This window comes from Trachurus trachurus, assembly GCF_905171665.1.
Source record: "Trachurus trachurus genome assembly, chromosome: 14".
NCBI lineage: Eukaryota > Metazoa > Chordata > Actinopteri > Carangiformes > Carangidae > Trachurus > Trachurus trachurus.
Window position 1 is genome coordinate 25,825,114 of NC_139903.1, and position 17,531 is coordinate 25,842,644.

The 17,531-nt window shown below is 45.9% G+C and overlaps 2 protein-coding genes across 3 annotated transcripts in view; one reads left to right on the forward strand and one right to left on the reverse strand.

Moving 5' to 3' along the window:
* The window catches only part of LOC310997417 (claudin-4-like), a gene marked incomplete at its 3' end in the record, with an annotated part of 147,964 nt that overhangs the window by 93,334 nt on the left and 37,099 nt on the right, over nt 1-17,531 (forward strand). The window lies entirely within an intron of this gene.
* mettl27 (methyltransferase like 27) lies at nt 13,944-17,439 on the reverse strand. 2 transcript variants are annotated; one of them, XM_083987087.1, is made up of 6 exons: nt 17,120-17,439; nt 16,101-16,242; nt 15,670-15,798; nt 15,328-15,463; nt 14,549-14,641; nt 13,944-14,426 (listed from the first exon to the last, which is right to left on the reverse strand). In XM_083987087.1, the coding sequence occupies exons 2-6, from the start codon at nt 16,221-16,223 to the stop codon at nt 14,218-14,220; spliced, it is 690 nt and encodes a 229-aa protein (XP_083843213.1). In that variant the 5' UTR covers nt 16,224-16,242; nt 17,120-17,439; the 3' UTR covers nt 13,944-14,217. The 2 variants fall into 2 exon arrangements, with proteins under 2 accessions (XP_083843213.1, XP_083843212.1); XM_083987086.1 differs by having other exon boundaries at nt 14,549-14,644.

The window sequence follows — 17,531 nt, forward strand, 5'->3', positions numbered from 1 at the left end:
ACTCATCCAACCACATACCTGTCTATACCAAACACGTTCACTGACAGTCAGAAATCACAGAACTTTAGAACACATTATAACAGTAACATTACTGCAGGGTCGCTACACTGCCCCCCCCTTACAAAGACCCTCGCCCCGAGGGATCACATAAAAAGTCCCTGAGGTGGCCTGGGGGCCGTCTCTGTCTCTGAGGCCGCTTTGGAGTGAACGAAAGCGGCTGCACCTGCAGTCCTGGAACAACCTGCTGATGAGCAGGGGGTGAGTTTAGGGGCAGGGGGGAATGTGGGGAGTTGACAGGGGAAACAGTCATTAAACGTGGGGATGTGGCTTTCTTGTTTCTCTGAGAAGGTGTTGAGGGTCCTGGGCGCTGAGGTGGACGTGCATCACCTCTGTATGGGGCCAATCTGTCCCTGTGGAGGACCACTATTCTCCCCCTAGGGGGCAGCGGCAGCCTGTATACCACCTCACCCAGCTTCTCCAATACCTCACAAGGCCCCACCCAGTGACTGTCCAGTTTTGGGCACCGGCCCTTCTTTCTCCTTGGACTGTACACCCACACAAGGTCTCCAGCCTTAAAGTCTCTCCCTTTAGCCCTCATGTCATAGTTTCTTTTCTGTCTCATGCCCGCTTTCTGCAGCTGATCACGAGCGAAGACATGAGCTGACTCCATTCGGTCCTGGAGCCTTCTGGCGTATTCTGGTCCTGGTGGCACCGCCGGTGAGTCTGGGGGTCTGCCAAAAGCCATTTCTGCCGGCGTCCGCAGCTCTCGTCCCAACATGAGCAGGGCAGGTGTGCATGAGGTGGACTCCTGCACCGCTGACCTGTAGGCCAGTAAGACGAGAGGCAGGTGCATGTCCCAGTCACGTTGATGTTCTGCGGTGAGGATGGCGAGTTGTTTTGCCAGGGTTCTGTTAAATCGTTCGACGAGTCCGTCACTCTGCGGATGTAAAGGAGTAGTTCGCGTCTTCTGCATGCCTAGGCGCTCACACATAGCAGAAAACACGCCTGACTCAAAGTTTCTTCCTTGGTCGCTGTGAATGACCTCAGCAGCCCCAAACCTGGCAAACATGCCCTCAACCAGAGCATCTGCAACAGTCCCTGCCTCCTGATCTGGTATGGCATACGCCTCTGGCCATTTTGTAAAATAGTCCATGGCGGCTAGAACATAACGGTTGCCCCTGTCTGTGCGGGGAAACGGGCCCATTATGTCCACTGCTACCCTCTCCATCGGGGCCCCCACTGCCAGCTGCTGAAGCTGAGCGCGGGACTGATCCAGGGGACCTTTGTGTGCTGTGCAGAGGTCACAGCGGCGACAAAAGTCCTCAACATCTCTCCTAAGCTGACCCCAGTAAAAACCTTGCCGGATGCGACGCAGGGTTTTTGAGACTCCAAAGTGTCCTGCCCCAGTAGTTCCATGAGAGGCTTTTAGCACCGTCTCTCTCAGTGCCCTGGGTACCACTACCTGCCACCTCTCTTCTCCTGTAGCTGGCTCTTTCCAGGCTCTCTCGAGCACTCCATCCTTTACCCGGAGAGCCCCGAACTTTGCGAACAGTCCTTTAGTGGCAGGCGAGCACCCAGCGACCTCATTCCACTGTGGCTTTTGTCCTGACTCCACCCACTGCAGCACTGGGTGCAGATCAGCATCCTGCTCCTGCTGCAGTCTCCATTCAGGTGAGTCAACAACCTGCACCTCTCTGCAGACAGGCCTTTCTCCCTCATGCATGTGGCCTTGCTCCTCTACACGCAGCTCTTTCTCACGGACCTCCCTCTTTTCACAGTATCGGCAGCCGTAGAGAGCACAGGGGCGCCGGGACATGGCGTCAGCATTGGCATGGCGAGTTCCAGCCCTGTACTCCACTTTGAAGATGTACGGCGCCAGTTCTTCCAGCCAGCGTGCAATCTGCCCTTCGGGCTCTTTGAAAGACATTAACCACTGGAGGGCAGAGTGGTCAGTTCGGACAGTGAAGGGCAGACCGCACAGATAGTACTTGAAGTGGCTTATAGCTCTCACAATAGCAAGAAGTTCTCTGCGTGTCACACAATAGCGCCGTTCAGCTTTGTTGAAAGTTTTACTGAAGTACGCCACCACTTTCTCCCCCTCCGCCCCCACCTGGCTCAACACCGCTCCCATCCCAACATCGCTGGCGTCCGTGTCCAGGACGAACGGCAGGTTGGGGTCCGGAGGGATGAGGATGGGAGACTCTGTCAAGGCTTTCTTCAACAAGCTGAAGGCCTGCTCGCACTCAGGTGTCCACGAAAAATCACTGTCTTTCTGCTGCAGGCGGAAGAGGGGCGCAGCTATGCATGAGAAGCCACGCACAAACCGCCTGTAGTAGGATGCCAGTCCAATGAAGCTCTTCAGCTCTCGCAGGTTGGTGGGGACCGGCCAGTCCCTCACTGCCTGCACTTTCTCCTCCAACGTGCTAATGCCTTCTTCCCCAACCCTGTGTCCGAGAAACTCCAGCTCTTTTCTCATGAAGCAGCACTTATCTGGGTGGAGTTTCAGACCAGCCGCCGATATCCTCTGTAGAACGCGTCGCAGGGCCCCCAAGGCTGCATGGAAGGAGCCCCCATGGACCAGTATGTCGTCTAAGTAGACCAGACATTCCTGTCGGGGGATGTCACCCAGCACCTTCTCCATCAGCCGTTCAAACGTGGCTGGGGCGTTGCATAGGCCGAAACTGAGGACTCAAAACTGCCACAATCCTCTGCCGGTACAGAAAGCAGTCTTTGGTCTGGCTGAGGGGCTGAGGGGCACCTGCCAATACCCACTGCGCAGGTCTAATGAGGAGAACCAGGATGAGCCGGACACCAAGTCCAGAGACTCGTCGATGCGGGGCAGTGGGTACGAGTCTTTCTTGGTCACACTGTTTAGTGGCCTGTAGTCGACACAGAACCTCATCTTTGAACTCTTTTTCTTATTGACCATCACAACCCCCGAGGCCCATGGGCTGTCTGATGGCTCAATGATGCCAGCCTTCTGCATCTCATCAATAGCGCTGTCAGCAGCTGTCTGGTGCGCCAGGGGAAGGCGGCGGGGGCGTGTCTTGATGGGCCGTGCATCTCCGGTGTCAATTTCGTGCTGCACAAGGTGTGTCAGGCCCACTTCCTCTTCTGTTAGGGCAAAAATTTCCTTAAAGTCCAGCAACAACCGCCACAGCTCCTCCTGCTGTCCCGGCTCCAAATGATCACAGCTGCGTTTCCATATCTCTCGTACTGCTGTCAGTCTGTCGACCCCACCAGCCGTGGGTTGCTGGTCAAGGGCAGGGGGCTGCACATCAACTGGGGTATGTTGTGTGGGGGGAAAGGGTGTAGGGGGGGAAGCTTGGAGTGGGGGGTCTGGCCCATGACGTGCTTCTGCTGCTCGCGAGGTAGGTGGGTTTGGTCTTTGGGCCTGTGTGGGGTGCACCATTTCAACTGTGGGTCCCCGTGGAAAGGCCAGTGTGTTCTTCCCCAGATCTAATACACAGCAGGCGGCCCGCAGGAAGTCCAGTCCTAATATGCAGGGGTCCTGCACTGCTGCAACCCACACCCTAAAGTTCACTGACAGCCCCCCAACTTGTACAGCCACCACCCCTCTTCCAAGCATAGGGGCTAACTCACCAGTCACTGTTCGCAGCTTTACCACAGTAGGTTCCAACTGTATCCCTGCTGGGACCACGTCAGGTCTCATCAGTGTTGCTGTAGAGCCAGTGTCGACAAGGGCTATGCATGGAGCGCCTGCCAGGGTGATGGGGACATGGCAAAAACCTCCCACGTGGGTCCAGCCCACCACCCTCGCAGACTCGGCGGTGTCATCTGCTTCTGGGGGGAGTGGAGCCTCGCTCCCCCGTCTGTACAGCTGGGCTCTGTCCACAGGAGGCGAGGCATGGTGGGACACAGGGGCAAGGGTCTGCGTCGTCCTCTTTACACAGACCCCGGGGCGTTTCCCTGAACACCAGCCTGCTTGGGGCACCGCACGCTGATATGGCCAGGCTGGCCACAGGTCCAACACACAGGAGGGCCTCGGCGAGGACGGTTGGTGCTGCGCTGTGATTGCAGTGACACAGCACGGATGAGTCAACTCGTCCGCCCATGCCGGCTTCTCTTGGCCCGGACCCTCCTGCACCACAGTTCTCACAACAGGGCTGCCCCCGACGTGGTCGCTCTGTGAAGCTTCACCTACGACCTCCCTCTCCAAGGCCAGCTCCAGTGCCTCCTGCAGAGTACGGGGGTGCGCTAGTTGTGTCTGTATGCGCAGTTCCCTAGGAGTTATGGCTCGGATGAACTGGTCCCTGGCCAGCTCGCTTTGAACGTCAGTGGGCATGTGGGCATATGCTCTCCTCACCATAGTCTCAATGTCATTAGCCAACCCACGGAGCGGCTCCCCGGCTTGTCTCTGCTTGTTTGATAGCTCTGAGCGTAGGACGCCGGGTTGGTTGCATTGTCCAAAACGCCGCCGCAGCGCACCAACTAAAGCCCCATAGTCGTCTCTTTCAGCTGGGCTAAGCAGCAGCAAGCATGTCAAAGCTTCATCTGTAAGGCACAGGGCCAGCTGGAGTGCTTTACTGTCCTCTGACCAGCCTGCAGCCCTTGCTAAGAGTTCAAATTGGGCATAGAAGGCCTCCCAGTCCGCCTTACCGGAGTATTTCGGCGTCTTCACTTGGATGTGGTTACAGCGGGCGCCGCCATCTTTGTTTACATCCGGCCCCGCGTTGTCCTCGGCGCGCGTTCTCCCGCCGGCGCTCTTCCCGGTGCTCGAGCCGAAGCCGGCATCGGCAGCTAGCCTCCTGGCCGTCTGTCTCAGCCGAGCAACGTGCTCCGAAGAAACACGGTCAAACTCCGCCTCACGTCCCGACCACACACCATAAGCACCATCCATCACCTCTTCCTTGACTCTCGGACGAGCGTCGGCCTCTTCCCGCCGCGCAGCCATACTGCAAGCTGACCGCAGAGTTAGCCAGGTCAGGGTTAGCCGCGGTGGACGGTAGCAAGTCAAACTCCGGCGGTTTTTACTTCTGACACCAATGTAGCGTCCGACCGGACGTCAGAAGAATGACGAGGAGTTGGTCTCACCTTTCTTTATTATTAGAAACGCAACAGTTACTGTCGGCCGTAACTACGCCAAAATAACAACAGCGCTGAGTTTGTCTTACAGCTCTCCTCCAACGTGAGCTCTCTCACTCTGCTATGCAAACACACACTCACTTCCTACACTCACCCCGCCCCCTTGCTTACTCATCCAACCACATACCTGTCTATACCAAACACGTTCACTGACAGTCAGAAATCACAGAACTTTAGAACACATTATAACAGTAACATTACTGCAGGGTCGCTACAGTATAATCCGTTTTTTTGTTTCGACGGGAAAACGGAAAAACGGAAACAGCGCCCCTTTTTCCTTTTTTCGTTTTAAAACAAAAACGGAAAAACGTTTTTTGCTTTGTTTTTGCTGTCAGCATCAAAAAACGAGAAAACCAAAAAACCAAAACAAATAACGGCCGAAATTTGGTTTTTGCAAATTAATTTTTTCGTTTTTCGTTTCTTTTTTTTAATTAAAGCAGAAGTAAGTGGTCCGGTCGTTTTCGCTAATGCTGCGTTCCAGGCAGGCTTTTGAAATCGTAAATTACAGCTTCAAGTCACAACTTACGACTTTGTAGCATTTCAGGCAACCCACTTGTGTTTTTCCGACCTGTTTTACCGGTGAAAGTCACTATAACGGCCACTCGTAACTTCCGACAGGTGAACTCGTACCAGATCGAACTGGTACCACTTCACGGTCGGAAAAATACGAGTTTCCTTGAACGCACCATAAGGGCCTCGATATACTTGCTGTAAAGTACGCGTACGCGAGCTGCCGCGCGTATCCTGCGTCCGTTTGATGCGTATCCTGCGACCGAACGCACATATCGACGCGAGGTGACGCAACGCAGGATACGCGCGGCAGCTCGCGTACGCGTACTTTACAGCAAGTATATCTCGGCCCTAACAGTCCTCGTCGCTACGTCACCACATTCACGGCGTTCCTTGGCTGCACACACAGCCCTGCATGCCGTTCTCTCTCCTCATTGGATAAAAACTGTAGGATACGATAAATGTTTTCTCTTCGGCTCAGAGCAGAGCAGAGGGACTGAGAGACCCGTGTTTCAGTCCAAACACTCCATGTAAGTGATTGCTGTCGGAAGATATAACTATTTAAGACTTATATTAACACAAATATATCACTTACTTCTGCTTTAATATGATATGACGGCGGACAGACCGGAAGCGGAAGTGAAGTGTAAAACCGTCAAAATAATAGTTTAGCGTGCTGGCGCTAACTTCTTAGCGTATATTATAGACTACCGTCCTCTTTCTAGTTCACTTTTTTTTTTACTTATGGTTGTTTGGAAGAACGTGTTAGGCCTATAATTATAATTTTAGGCGAGTGTGTGAATGCACTTACTGTGGAAAAACTTTAGCCTACTATTATAGGCTTTACGTTCCCTGCCTAAAGATCAAGTCACCAGCAGAGGTCCCCATCACCCACAGTCAAGACTACAGTCTGCAGCCAGACTCTTGGATGATTTTGAAAATGAGAACTTATGACTTAAGTGCAGTTGTTTAGCCACAGGGTGGCGCGTTTTTACATGAATAGTAGACCTCAGTGCTACCACGGCGGATGATGGCCAACACAGCCAGGCTCTGTGTTCATGATGCGGCTCAACAAAAACTAAATCCCTGCAGACCTAACTGTCACGGCGGTGATGAGCTGCACCTGTGATCACTTCATTTCAGTCGGGAGGAGCAGATTTACAGTGGAAACCGCTTATAGTGATCACGGATACAGTAATCAACCGCTTATAGATCAAAAGGCTTGGGACTGAATCATTTCTATACACTGTTAGCCTATACATGGGTATTTTTTTTACAGTATCCTACTGGCAACACTATGACCAGTAAGATACTGTAATTCTACATTTACAGTACTGATACCGTATTTCCTTTTACAGTAACTTAAGTGTTACTGTATTCCATTTTTACAGTACTTTCACTGTTACTGTAATGTGAATACAGTTATTTACTGTATTTAACAGACCACCAAATTAAACAGTACACTACTGTAATCCATATTTTTAAATTTCAAAAAAAATGCTGGAAAATAAAATGAAAATGGACAATTATTCAGATATGTCACTCTTTTTTATTAAAATAACAACATTCAATTCATCAAACTTTGTTTTACTTCAGTACTTCAGTCGAGTGGGTCAGGACAGCGGTTGATAGCAGTCTGCTTGGTGCCTCTCACTCTGTAACACAGACATGCATCAACTGCCCTCTAAAATGATTTCAACAGAAACTTGACATAGTAATATTTGGCATTAGGGACAGCTGTCTTTTGACAGGTAAGAATGAAACAACTCACCTACTAGTCTAAGTTCCTCCATTTGAAGTCAGTCAGCTCCCTTAGGAAGGAGGCCGTCTTCCTACTCGCTCCAGTTTTGGCTGTGCATTTTGTGCCTTCTTCTGGGTTGATCCTCATGAAATATCTAGACAGCAAGATGGGAGGGGGGGCACAGGGGCTTCAATTTAAAATGCATCTACATGCATTGATAGAGCGCTGAGAAGGTGAAAAAGATCAACTTTTAATCTACAGCAAACAACAAGTACTTTACCATTGTATAAGTTCAAGTGTTGCACAGGCAGCAGTTACAGTAACGCCAGCTAATGTAGTTTATTTATTTTTATTTATTTAAAAAGGACAGTGTGCAGTGACATTAGTTATTGAAACAATAAAAGGATGGCTGCACCAGATTTAGCGGAGCCGCTAATTTCCATCTGTAGTCCTGTGTAGTGGTAAGTTCGAGTTAGTGCTGGTAACGTAGTAGTGCTTGCAAAGTTAGTAACTTATGTTATCGGTCTGTATATTCAACACTTCTTACAGGTAACGTTAATTAAAAATCATCATAACACCTTCTGGATATCTAGCTAGCTAGTTACCTTATTCTTCTGTAGAGGTCTTGACACTTCTGGTCTTCTGATGTTGGTTCCTCAGACACGAGTCCCACGACCAACTGTCTGCCTGACTCAAGCCTGAGCCTCAACCAGTTTTTTCTGGATCCGACCGGTAGTCAACAGTTACAAAAACACAGTATCATCCTTTTTTTTTTTTAAATGCAGTACTGTACAGTGCAGTACTGTTTTTTAGGGGGAGGGGTACGGTGCAGTACTGTACTTTTTTAAATTGACAGTTCTGATGTATTTGTGTGTGTGTAGGGCACTAAAGGGCCTTTCACACCGAACGCGGCAGGCGGCGGAAGGCGGCAGCAAACCCATTCATTGTGTATGTGCTACCGCGGCGGCTCTGCGCCGAGCTGAGCGGCACGCAAGGTGGGCGCATGTGACGACATCTCGGCGCGTCCAATAGGAGAGGATGTAGTGGAGTCTGAAAAAAAATCAGCCGCTTGCAGAGTGAAACAAACGGCCAGACGTTCAGTTAAAGTGACGGGATGCATGAAGTGAGTTGTCATCCTCCTGAGGATCAGTCCAACTCTCTCTAACAGGCTGTTAAACTGCTCCCCTCTCAAGCTTTCTTGGTGTTGACAGTGTTTCCAACAGGTGCAGCTTTGGGCTCGTTAACTTCAGAGTGAGACAGAGTGCAGTGTCTGCAGAGTGCAGTGTCTGCAGTGTCTTTGCAACTGTGTGTACACTGTGGCCTAGAGGCTGAGTGAAAGTATATTGACAATGAGGTTGTGGGTTTGATTCCCACCTCGGTCAAACATTTGTATGGTGATCAGTCACTGCTTGTGTGGCAAGGTGAAGAGGGCCCGGGCGGGGATTGAACCCACACCTCCCGGGTAAGAGTCATGCGCGCTTGCCAGTCACCCAAAGGGACATCCCCTTGGCCAAGTAGCCAGGGCACATGATCAATTGGAGGCATAGTGACAGGACCACCACTGTCACATCTCTCCCCCTCTTTTCACAAGCACGTCCTCGTGCTTCCGTGCAGGCTGCCACACATTAGGAATCCATGGACCCACCACTAGTGCTACATGGATCCTGCCAACAACGCCAGAATGTGGCAAGGTGAAGAGGGCCCGGGCGGGGATTGAACCCACACCTCCCGGGTAAGAGTCATGCGCGCTTGCCAGTCACCCAAAGGGACATCCCCTTGGCCAAGTAGCCAGGGCACATGATCAATTGGAGGCATAGTGACAGGACCACCACTGTCACACTTGCACTATTTGCTAATTCTGCAACTGCGTTCAGCTGCTTTCAGCATTCACACCATTTCCATTCTTGGAAATGTTTTTTCTAGTTTTTAAATTGTTTTTGCGCATGTTTTCATCCATAAAATGAACTAAAAATTAGCATTATAAGCGGATTTCTTGATCACTATAAACGAATTAGCCTATTTAAACAGCATTTATAGCCTATAGAAATGATTCCGTCCCAAGCCTTAGGCTAAGCGGTTGATTACTGTATCCGTGATCACTATAAGCGGTTTCCACTGTAAATCTGCTCCTCCCGACTGAAATGAAGTGCAGCTCATCACCGCCGTGACAGTTAGGTCTGCAGGGATTTAGTTTTTGTTGAGCCGCATCATGAACACAGAGCCTGGCTGTGTTGGCCATCATCCGCCGTGGTAGCACTGAGGTCTACTATTCATGTAAAAACGCGCCACCCTGTGGCTAAACAACTGCACTTAAATTCTCTGACATAAGTTCTCATTTTCAAAATCATTCAAGACAGTCTGGCTGCAGACCTGCAGTGTCAGGACCAGGACACCTAGTATTGACTGTGGGTGATGGGGACCTCTGCTGGTGACTTGATAGATGTTCTTAATTTAGGCAGGGAACGTAAAGCCTAGCTAATAGTAAAGTTTTTCCACAGTAAGTGCATTAACACACTCGACTAAAATTATAATTATAGGCCTAACACGTTCTTCCAAACAACCAGCTGTCATAGTTTCACAGAAGTAAAAAAAAAAAAAAAAAAAAAGTGAACCATGTGGTGTAGAAAGAGGACGGTAGTCTATAATATACGCTAAGAAGTTAGCGCCAGCACGCTAAACTATTATTTTGACGGTTTTACACTTCACTTCCGCTTCCAGTCTGTCCGCCGTCATATCATATTAATTAAAAAAAAGAAACGAAAAACGAAAAAATGAATTTGCAAAAACCAAATTTCGGCCGTTATTTGTTTTGGTTTTTTGGTTTTCTCGTTTTTTGATGCTGACAGCAAAAACAAAGCAAAAACCGTTTTTGTTTTAAAACGAAAAAAGGAAAAAGGGGCGCTGTTTCCGTTTTTCTGTTTTCCCGTCGAAACAAAAAAACGGATTATACTTTTATACCCGGACCTAAAATCACCTCTATTCTGTTCAACAGCTCACTCATTCAGCAATACAAAATGACCATAGGAGGCTAGGCCTACATCTTATAATAACAATAAAGCACTATACACAGTTGCCTGTACCAGTGAGGCATTAAAGACATCAGAAAGACACTGAGTGTTGCTGGCTTCTTGTTCTTTTTATACTTTTAGTGAACAAAATCAATTAAATATTCATGATAAAATAAACATGTTACAAGTATAGAAAATATACTCTGCTTCCAAAAGTAAACTTAAATTGAAAAGGTGGTGGAGCCTTTGGTTTGCAGCTCATTTTTTTGCAGCTTAAAATTGTCCATCTAGAGAGCTTTTTATCTCTTTAAATGTGTTTTATTTGTGTAATCTGAATTCTTATCTCCCAAATGTTGCCTCAATTCAAGTAACAGTATTAACACATGTGGCAATTTTTTTGCTGGTTAGAGCATTAATATTTGCCAATTGACTTACTCACTAAAATCTCTCTATCCACTTCGTGCCTTGGTGGCACATAGGGCTGGCCCTCCAGGTTGGGGGTTGGGCTGAGGGCTGATAACCCACTCCCAGAAAACAAGTTATTACAGAAACCAACTCACTAAAATTACCTCTATTCTATTCAACAACTCACTCATTCAGCAATACAAAATCACCATACCTCAGGAGGCTACATCTTATAATAACAATAAAGCACTATACATTTTGTGTTAACACCCATGCACCCAGACATGTTACTTACTTGCTGTTGCTCAAAAAAAAAAAAAAAACCCAAAAAACTGAATTGTGTGAAGTGAGGGCATGCGTTTTCTCAATTAAAAAAGGCATTTTAAAAACATGTTTATTTCGGATACAAAGTGTGATCTCACTTGCGTCTTAGGATAGATTTATTTGTATGAGTACTTCCATGCCAAAGGGGACCTTTGCATCATGACTTGAAGTCAAAGGCCTATTTTTTTGGGCTTAACCTCCCTACTATATGGGCAAGACTAAGTTGGTCATGGAAAACCATCAGTAGGGCTACAAGGAGCAAAACTGCTGCAGGTCCCATGAGCTAAATATGAGGGGCAAAACCATGAAGGGTGGTCCAGAGAAAACCTTCATGAAGGAAACTACAAGGTGGAAAAGAGGGAATAAGCCAATACAGGTAGAGACAAGCTCTATAGAAGAGTTAATTGACCACCCGAGTTGTGAGATTCCAGTCTCATGACCATGCAAAGGTATAGTCCCTATGCCCTTTACAACCTTTAATTATCAGTTTAAAGAATGCCTGGGGTCTTGCAGCTGTTATGTTGTCTGTTACCTTAACTTTCACCTGCTTGACAGTGCTCCAGAGACAGGGCAGGAACACGAAAACTTGCTTATCCTCATACTACGGTAGGCTATTACTTTTCTTTTGTCCATTGTTACAGACCTCAAATAACTCATGTTGGCTTGCAAGGCCCGAAACACATCAAAGGAAAACATAGGGACAAATTTTGCCACCAAACATAAGCTTTTATAAATTCAAAAACAAACAAATAATTCTCAAGAAAACAACAAACCAAATGGGTTGGAGGTTCCCGGCCAAAACAAACAAAAGAGAGGGGAACACTGAGCCAGCCAGTGGCCGTCGTACCTAATGTACTCCCCCGAACTAAAACTGCCTAACCAACACTACACCTAAGGGAAAAGGAAAGGAGAACCGAAAACAGGACTACCGGAAACCTCCGAACCAAAATTAAAATAACTAAAACTCAAGGGACCTCGGGCATGGGGGAACCGGAGCCTCTCCTCACCGGATACCTGCAGGGAAGACAGAGAGAGAAACACTCACACAGCCTCCTTAAAGCAGAAGTAAGCAGAATGTTTGTGTTAATATAAGTCTTAAATAGTTATATCTTCCGACAGCAATCACTTACATAGAGTGTTTGGTCCAAAACACGGGTCTTGTCAGCCGATGGAGTTAGCAGCCCCCGCCCTCGTCATGGATCTACTGGTCCTCGTCCCTGCGTCACCACATTCACGCGCATCCCTTGGCTGCACACACAGCCCTTCATGCCGTTCTCTCTCCTCATTGGATAAAGCTTGTAGGATACAAGGAAGTATACAAGTATATAAGACGTTTTCTCCTCGGCTTACAGCAGAGACTGACAGACCCGTGTTTCGGACCAAACACTCTATGTAAGTGATTGCCGTCGGAAGATATAACTATTTAAGACTTATATTAACACAAATATTCCACTTACTTCTGCTTTAATATTAACATGCAGCAGATATCAATGCAATGCTTCATTTATTACATGGTTCATATTAGATTTACTAACATATCTTGTGGTTCTCTAAAGTGATTAAAGACGAGTACAACAAGAACAATTTCACATAGTCATTGTTAAACATGAAAGTGAAGGGTTCAATTACCTCGTCCACATTTCCAGGGACTTGTCATGGACAATTAACACCTCCAAAATAATGAAGAAGGCCCACCAACGCCTTTACTTCCTCAGGAGTCTGAGGCAGGCCGGCCTCAACATCTCAGCGCTGGCCACTTTCTGCAGGTGTGTGGTGGAGAGTACACTCACCTCATCCATCACCACCTGATGGGAACTGTTCTGCTGCTGACAGGAAGGCGCTGCGGAGGGGTACAATCTGCCCAGAAGATCACTTGCAGAAGCCTACACCCTCCATTGAGGACATTTACATCCGCAGGTGCAGGAGCAGCAGAGCGGGGGAGCAACAAGGCTCAAATGCAGCTTCTACCCAGATGCTGTCAGACTGTTGATCTCTGCTGCATTGAATTCACTTGGAGTGCGGGCTGCTAAATGCTCTGCTCTATAAAACGCCACTCTGTTTTAAATCACTTGACTATAATATTCATTAGTTATGTTTAGAGTTGCAAAGGGTTGGAAAATTTCCAGTAAATTTCCAGAAACTTTCCATGGGAAGTTAAGCTGGGGAATTTTGGAAATATTCCAAATTGGAAACTTTCCATGGAAATTATGGGATTTATGGACATTTATGGGAATTATTGGGAATTTATGGGAATGAACTGGAAATTGGGGGTAATTTAAACAAACTGTATCGTATCCAAACATAAATGTAAATATTTTGTTTTGTCATAAGCAGACATCCATGCAATACAATAAAAAAAACATGACATTTCAACAGATTTATTTGTGAGTAGAACTTTATCAAGTTTTAATTCTTGTATGAACAATCAATTATTTTACTGAACAACAAAAACATGAATGTTGGGAAAGAAAATAGCCCTCAATAGCCCTGCAGTAAGCAGTGTGCTGTGTGCATGTGGTTGAGGAAGCATAGATATTCAAGTGTACAAGTATGGGCTACTTAAATCTGGTTGTTTTAGCCAAGATTATGCTACAATATATTTTCCCCAACTATATTTAAGTTCCCTGTTAAGGGCCAACCTTCAATTTTGTAAATTTCAGATTTATTCCCGTTTATTCCCATATATTCCCGTTAATTCCCATTTAAAGTCTCCAACTTTGAAAATTCCCGGAATTTTGCAACCCTAGTTATGTTTATTTGCCACATTTTTTATAATTTTTTTTATTTATTTTTATTTAACCTTTATTTAACCAGGCGAGCAAATTAAGAACAAAATTCTCTAATCATCATCATAGTCTAATCACACTTTTATTGTACGCTGCAGGTCCTGAGTACAAATTTTGTTTTAAGCATTAACTGAACCTTGAACCTTGACATGTTTGGTCATGGAAATTTCAAGTATAACATTTTCTTAATCATCTGTTAAAGTAGTTTGACACCTTCAATTTAGAACTGTAAGAGACTGACAATGTCAAAAAAAAACAACAACAACAACAACAAAATAACACCTCATACTTGTGCGTTGAGTAGTGTGAAGTCACTTCTACATTGTTGGGCACCATGCTACTTTTGGCATTTTCTATAGAGATACACAGCACCAGATATGTAGCCGTCCTCCTGTTCTGACACAGCCCGCTCCCAGTTTTCCACCTCAGTGACCTCTACAGGACTCCAAAGCCCCTCTTCCTCCATCTGCTTCAGCTCGTGCTCCAGGGCGCCCTTGTATTCCAGATTGTCAGGGTTGCTTCTGGTTGTCATGCAAATGTAGCCACCTAGTGGATATAGGCAACAGTGCAGTGGTGTTGTTGAGAGATACAATCTTATGCTGAATTACATTCAAAGATCAGAAGCACAGAAGACAATTGAAACTAAAATTGAAAAAAATAATTCTCACCTGGTTTAGTGGATTTGCACAGCTCTCGAATAACAGCAACAGGGACCTGACCAACACTCAGAGCTCCGACGATCACAACCACATCAAATGAATCTGCTGGAAGACAGAGGTGGAAATGTCACTTCAAAAGGAGATGATCATAGCTTCCTATATAATATATACAACCACTACTGGTAGTCATTATATCTTTTTTTTTTCTTCAAAATAGGTTTGTAAAGTTGGTTACTAACGAACAAATCCACAAAAATTAAAGAGGAACTATGTAAGTCCGGTCGCTTTTCCGCTGTTTTGCTAAACCTTGTGCCATGTGCATTTGTTTACAACAAAGCCAGCGAGAAATGATTTAACAGAGCGCCGGGCGGTACATAATGTTTTATATCATATACGATGTTACGACGTGTATATTTGTGTAATTTAATCTGCCATAAACAAAAGATTACGGTTTATGGAGCATGTTTGTATTGACACCGGGGCAGTCCCGATCTTGCAAAGTTGTTTTTCAACCAAGAGACGCAGTAAGTGACACGTAGGTGGAAGGCAGTTAGCCTCCATTCTCCCTTGTAACAATTTAAGCCATTAATTATACCATCACAATAACTCTAAAGCTGTTTAATTAAGGTCAAAATGTAGTTTAGTTAAGCTACAAATCCTAATAATAAATACAACTGTGACATAAACGTAATAAAACAGAAAATAACAACAACAAAAACACAATATAACCACTATAACACTAAAACACAATGATCTGACTCATGTGAAATAATAAAGTACTAAATCACCCCACTGGACAGGTAGTGTCTCCTCTCCCAGAATGCACTGCTTCAGGTCCTGGTACAACCCACTGTCTCTGGCCAACTCCAGCATAACCTGGCTTCCATCAACACCTACAAAACGTCTAAATCCAAGCCTGAGCATCTGTACAACAGAGACTTGGTTTTAATTTTTCATACTGGTCAAATTAGTTGAACATGGAAACTAAAAAGCTGCTAATTGATATGTTTGGTGCTGAATAAGATACAAAAAGCAAACCAAAGATCCAAAAAGGTAAAAGATGCTCTTATAAAACATGCTTTTATAATATATATAGCATTTAAAAAAGGTTGCCAATTATGAAATTATACCTGTTTGGCCACCAGTCCGGTCCCACAGGCCACATCTAACACGACAGCTGCTTCCCGGTCACCACTGAAATGGGATGAGATGCTGTTTGCTGCATGACTTGGTGCACGGTAGTCCAGAACAGCAACATCCTATTCAAACCACATCAGTTCATTAGTAATACATTTATCAATGATTGGTCTTACTATCAGACTTATGTCAGGCTAAAGGGCTGATGTTAGCACTTGACATGTAGGCTATAGCCACATATTGATATTTATATTGAATTGCATTTTTTCCCCCTAGTATTGTTTTACAGCCAGAGAGGTTTGACTCCATTGTAGTATTTAAAGCATCTGTTCTATAAAATGACACAACTGAAAACAAATCAATAAAAAAAATACTGCTGGGATATTTGATGACATACGGAAATGTTTTGCTTCAGTTAGCTCACCTGTTCATAGTTCTCTGCCCAGGAGTTGTAGAAGTTGACCTTGTCCCTGTGGGATGTAGTGTTCTTATGTGCTGATAAGATAACGTTTTTCACATTTTCAAATGTGTTCGTAGCAGCTGACATCCTGTTACACCTGTCAAGCCTGTTAAAAATAAAGGAATCAAGTGTGATATTAACACGCAATAACAGGACATTCATTAAAAATCACATGACCCTTCATCTTCTATCAAGATGATCACACTGTTTTGACAGTTTGATAGTTTTCATAGTGATTTGTTTTGTCATGTGCAGACATACACTGCTGTCTGGATGGGCCAGGTAGGGACAGGCTAATAAGCTAATAAGAGTCTCAATGGGTCCAAAAGCCCCCAGACCAGAGCCAGTCTACAGTCAGCCTACAACCTGACTACAAAGGGATTCAAAGTTATAAAACGAGTGCAACTTCACACAAAGTGACAATGGATGGACATAAAAGAGTAACAACGGTTGCAAATAGACTCAAAATAATAAAATAAGTTAAAATTGACAACAATTAGAGATGACTAAATGAGACACAAAACAACAAGCACAAGAAGACAGCAAACTACAACAAAGAGACATAAAAGTAAGAAGTTAAATGACACAAAAGCACAACAAACTGACAGAAATTCCACTAAAAGAAACCCAAAAACAAGTACAAGTAATAGAAGACAGAAAATGAGTCCCTTACAGGCAAATTTAACTGGGAGTCCAATCTGCAGTAGGAGTGACAACAGATAATTCTCAATGGTTTTACTGTATGACACTTAGGCTATAACCTTCATATGAAACTAATGAGTAGAAATAGTAGACAGAAAACTACGGAACACTATACGGCTTGTATGGGCATACTGCTTCTAAATTACAAGTAACAAACAATAACAACAACGACTGGGTATGTCTGACCTGTTAATGGTCTTGTGCACTGTCTGGGGCTATAACCGCTTAATTTCATACAGTTCAAAGAAAGTTCAGTGTGGGTACTATAGTGACAGAGGTACCTGCAGTAGACTCGTGGCTTGTTTTTTTCTCTGGGAAATGTCTTCACAACCCTACATCAAGTAAGTTCCTCCAGCAGCAGCAGCAGCAGCAGCAGCAGCAGCACTGAACCTGGCTGCAGGCGCTCGGCCGATATGGACGCTTTATTCCCTCAGTTGAGTTTATCAGAAAGTCCACTGTCCATGGCTCGTGTCGTATTTTAATTCTACTTCGTTTTCTCTGCTGTCTTTCTACTGGTCACAACGAGAGGTCAACTCGGTGACTCTGCAGTCCCTGCCGCTGTTGCGTTCAATTGCACCCCCACTGGCACTGCCTGACGGCCTCAAACGCAACACTTCCTGCCGTCCAGATTCTTGCGCATGCGCAGCGGCGGTGTCCCGGGCAGACTGCTGTTCATGCTCCCACCTGTAGAGT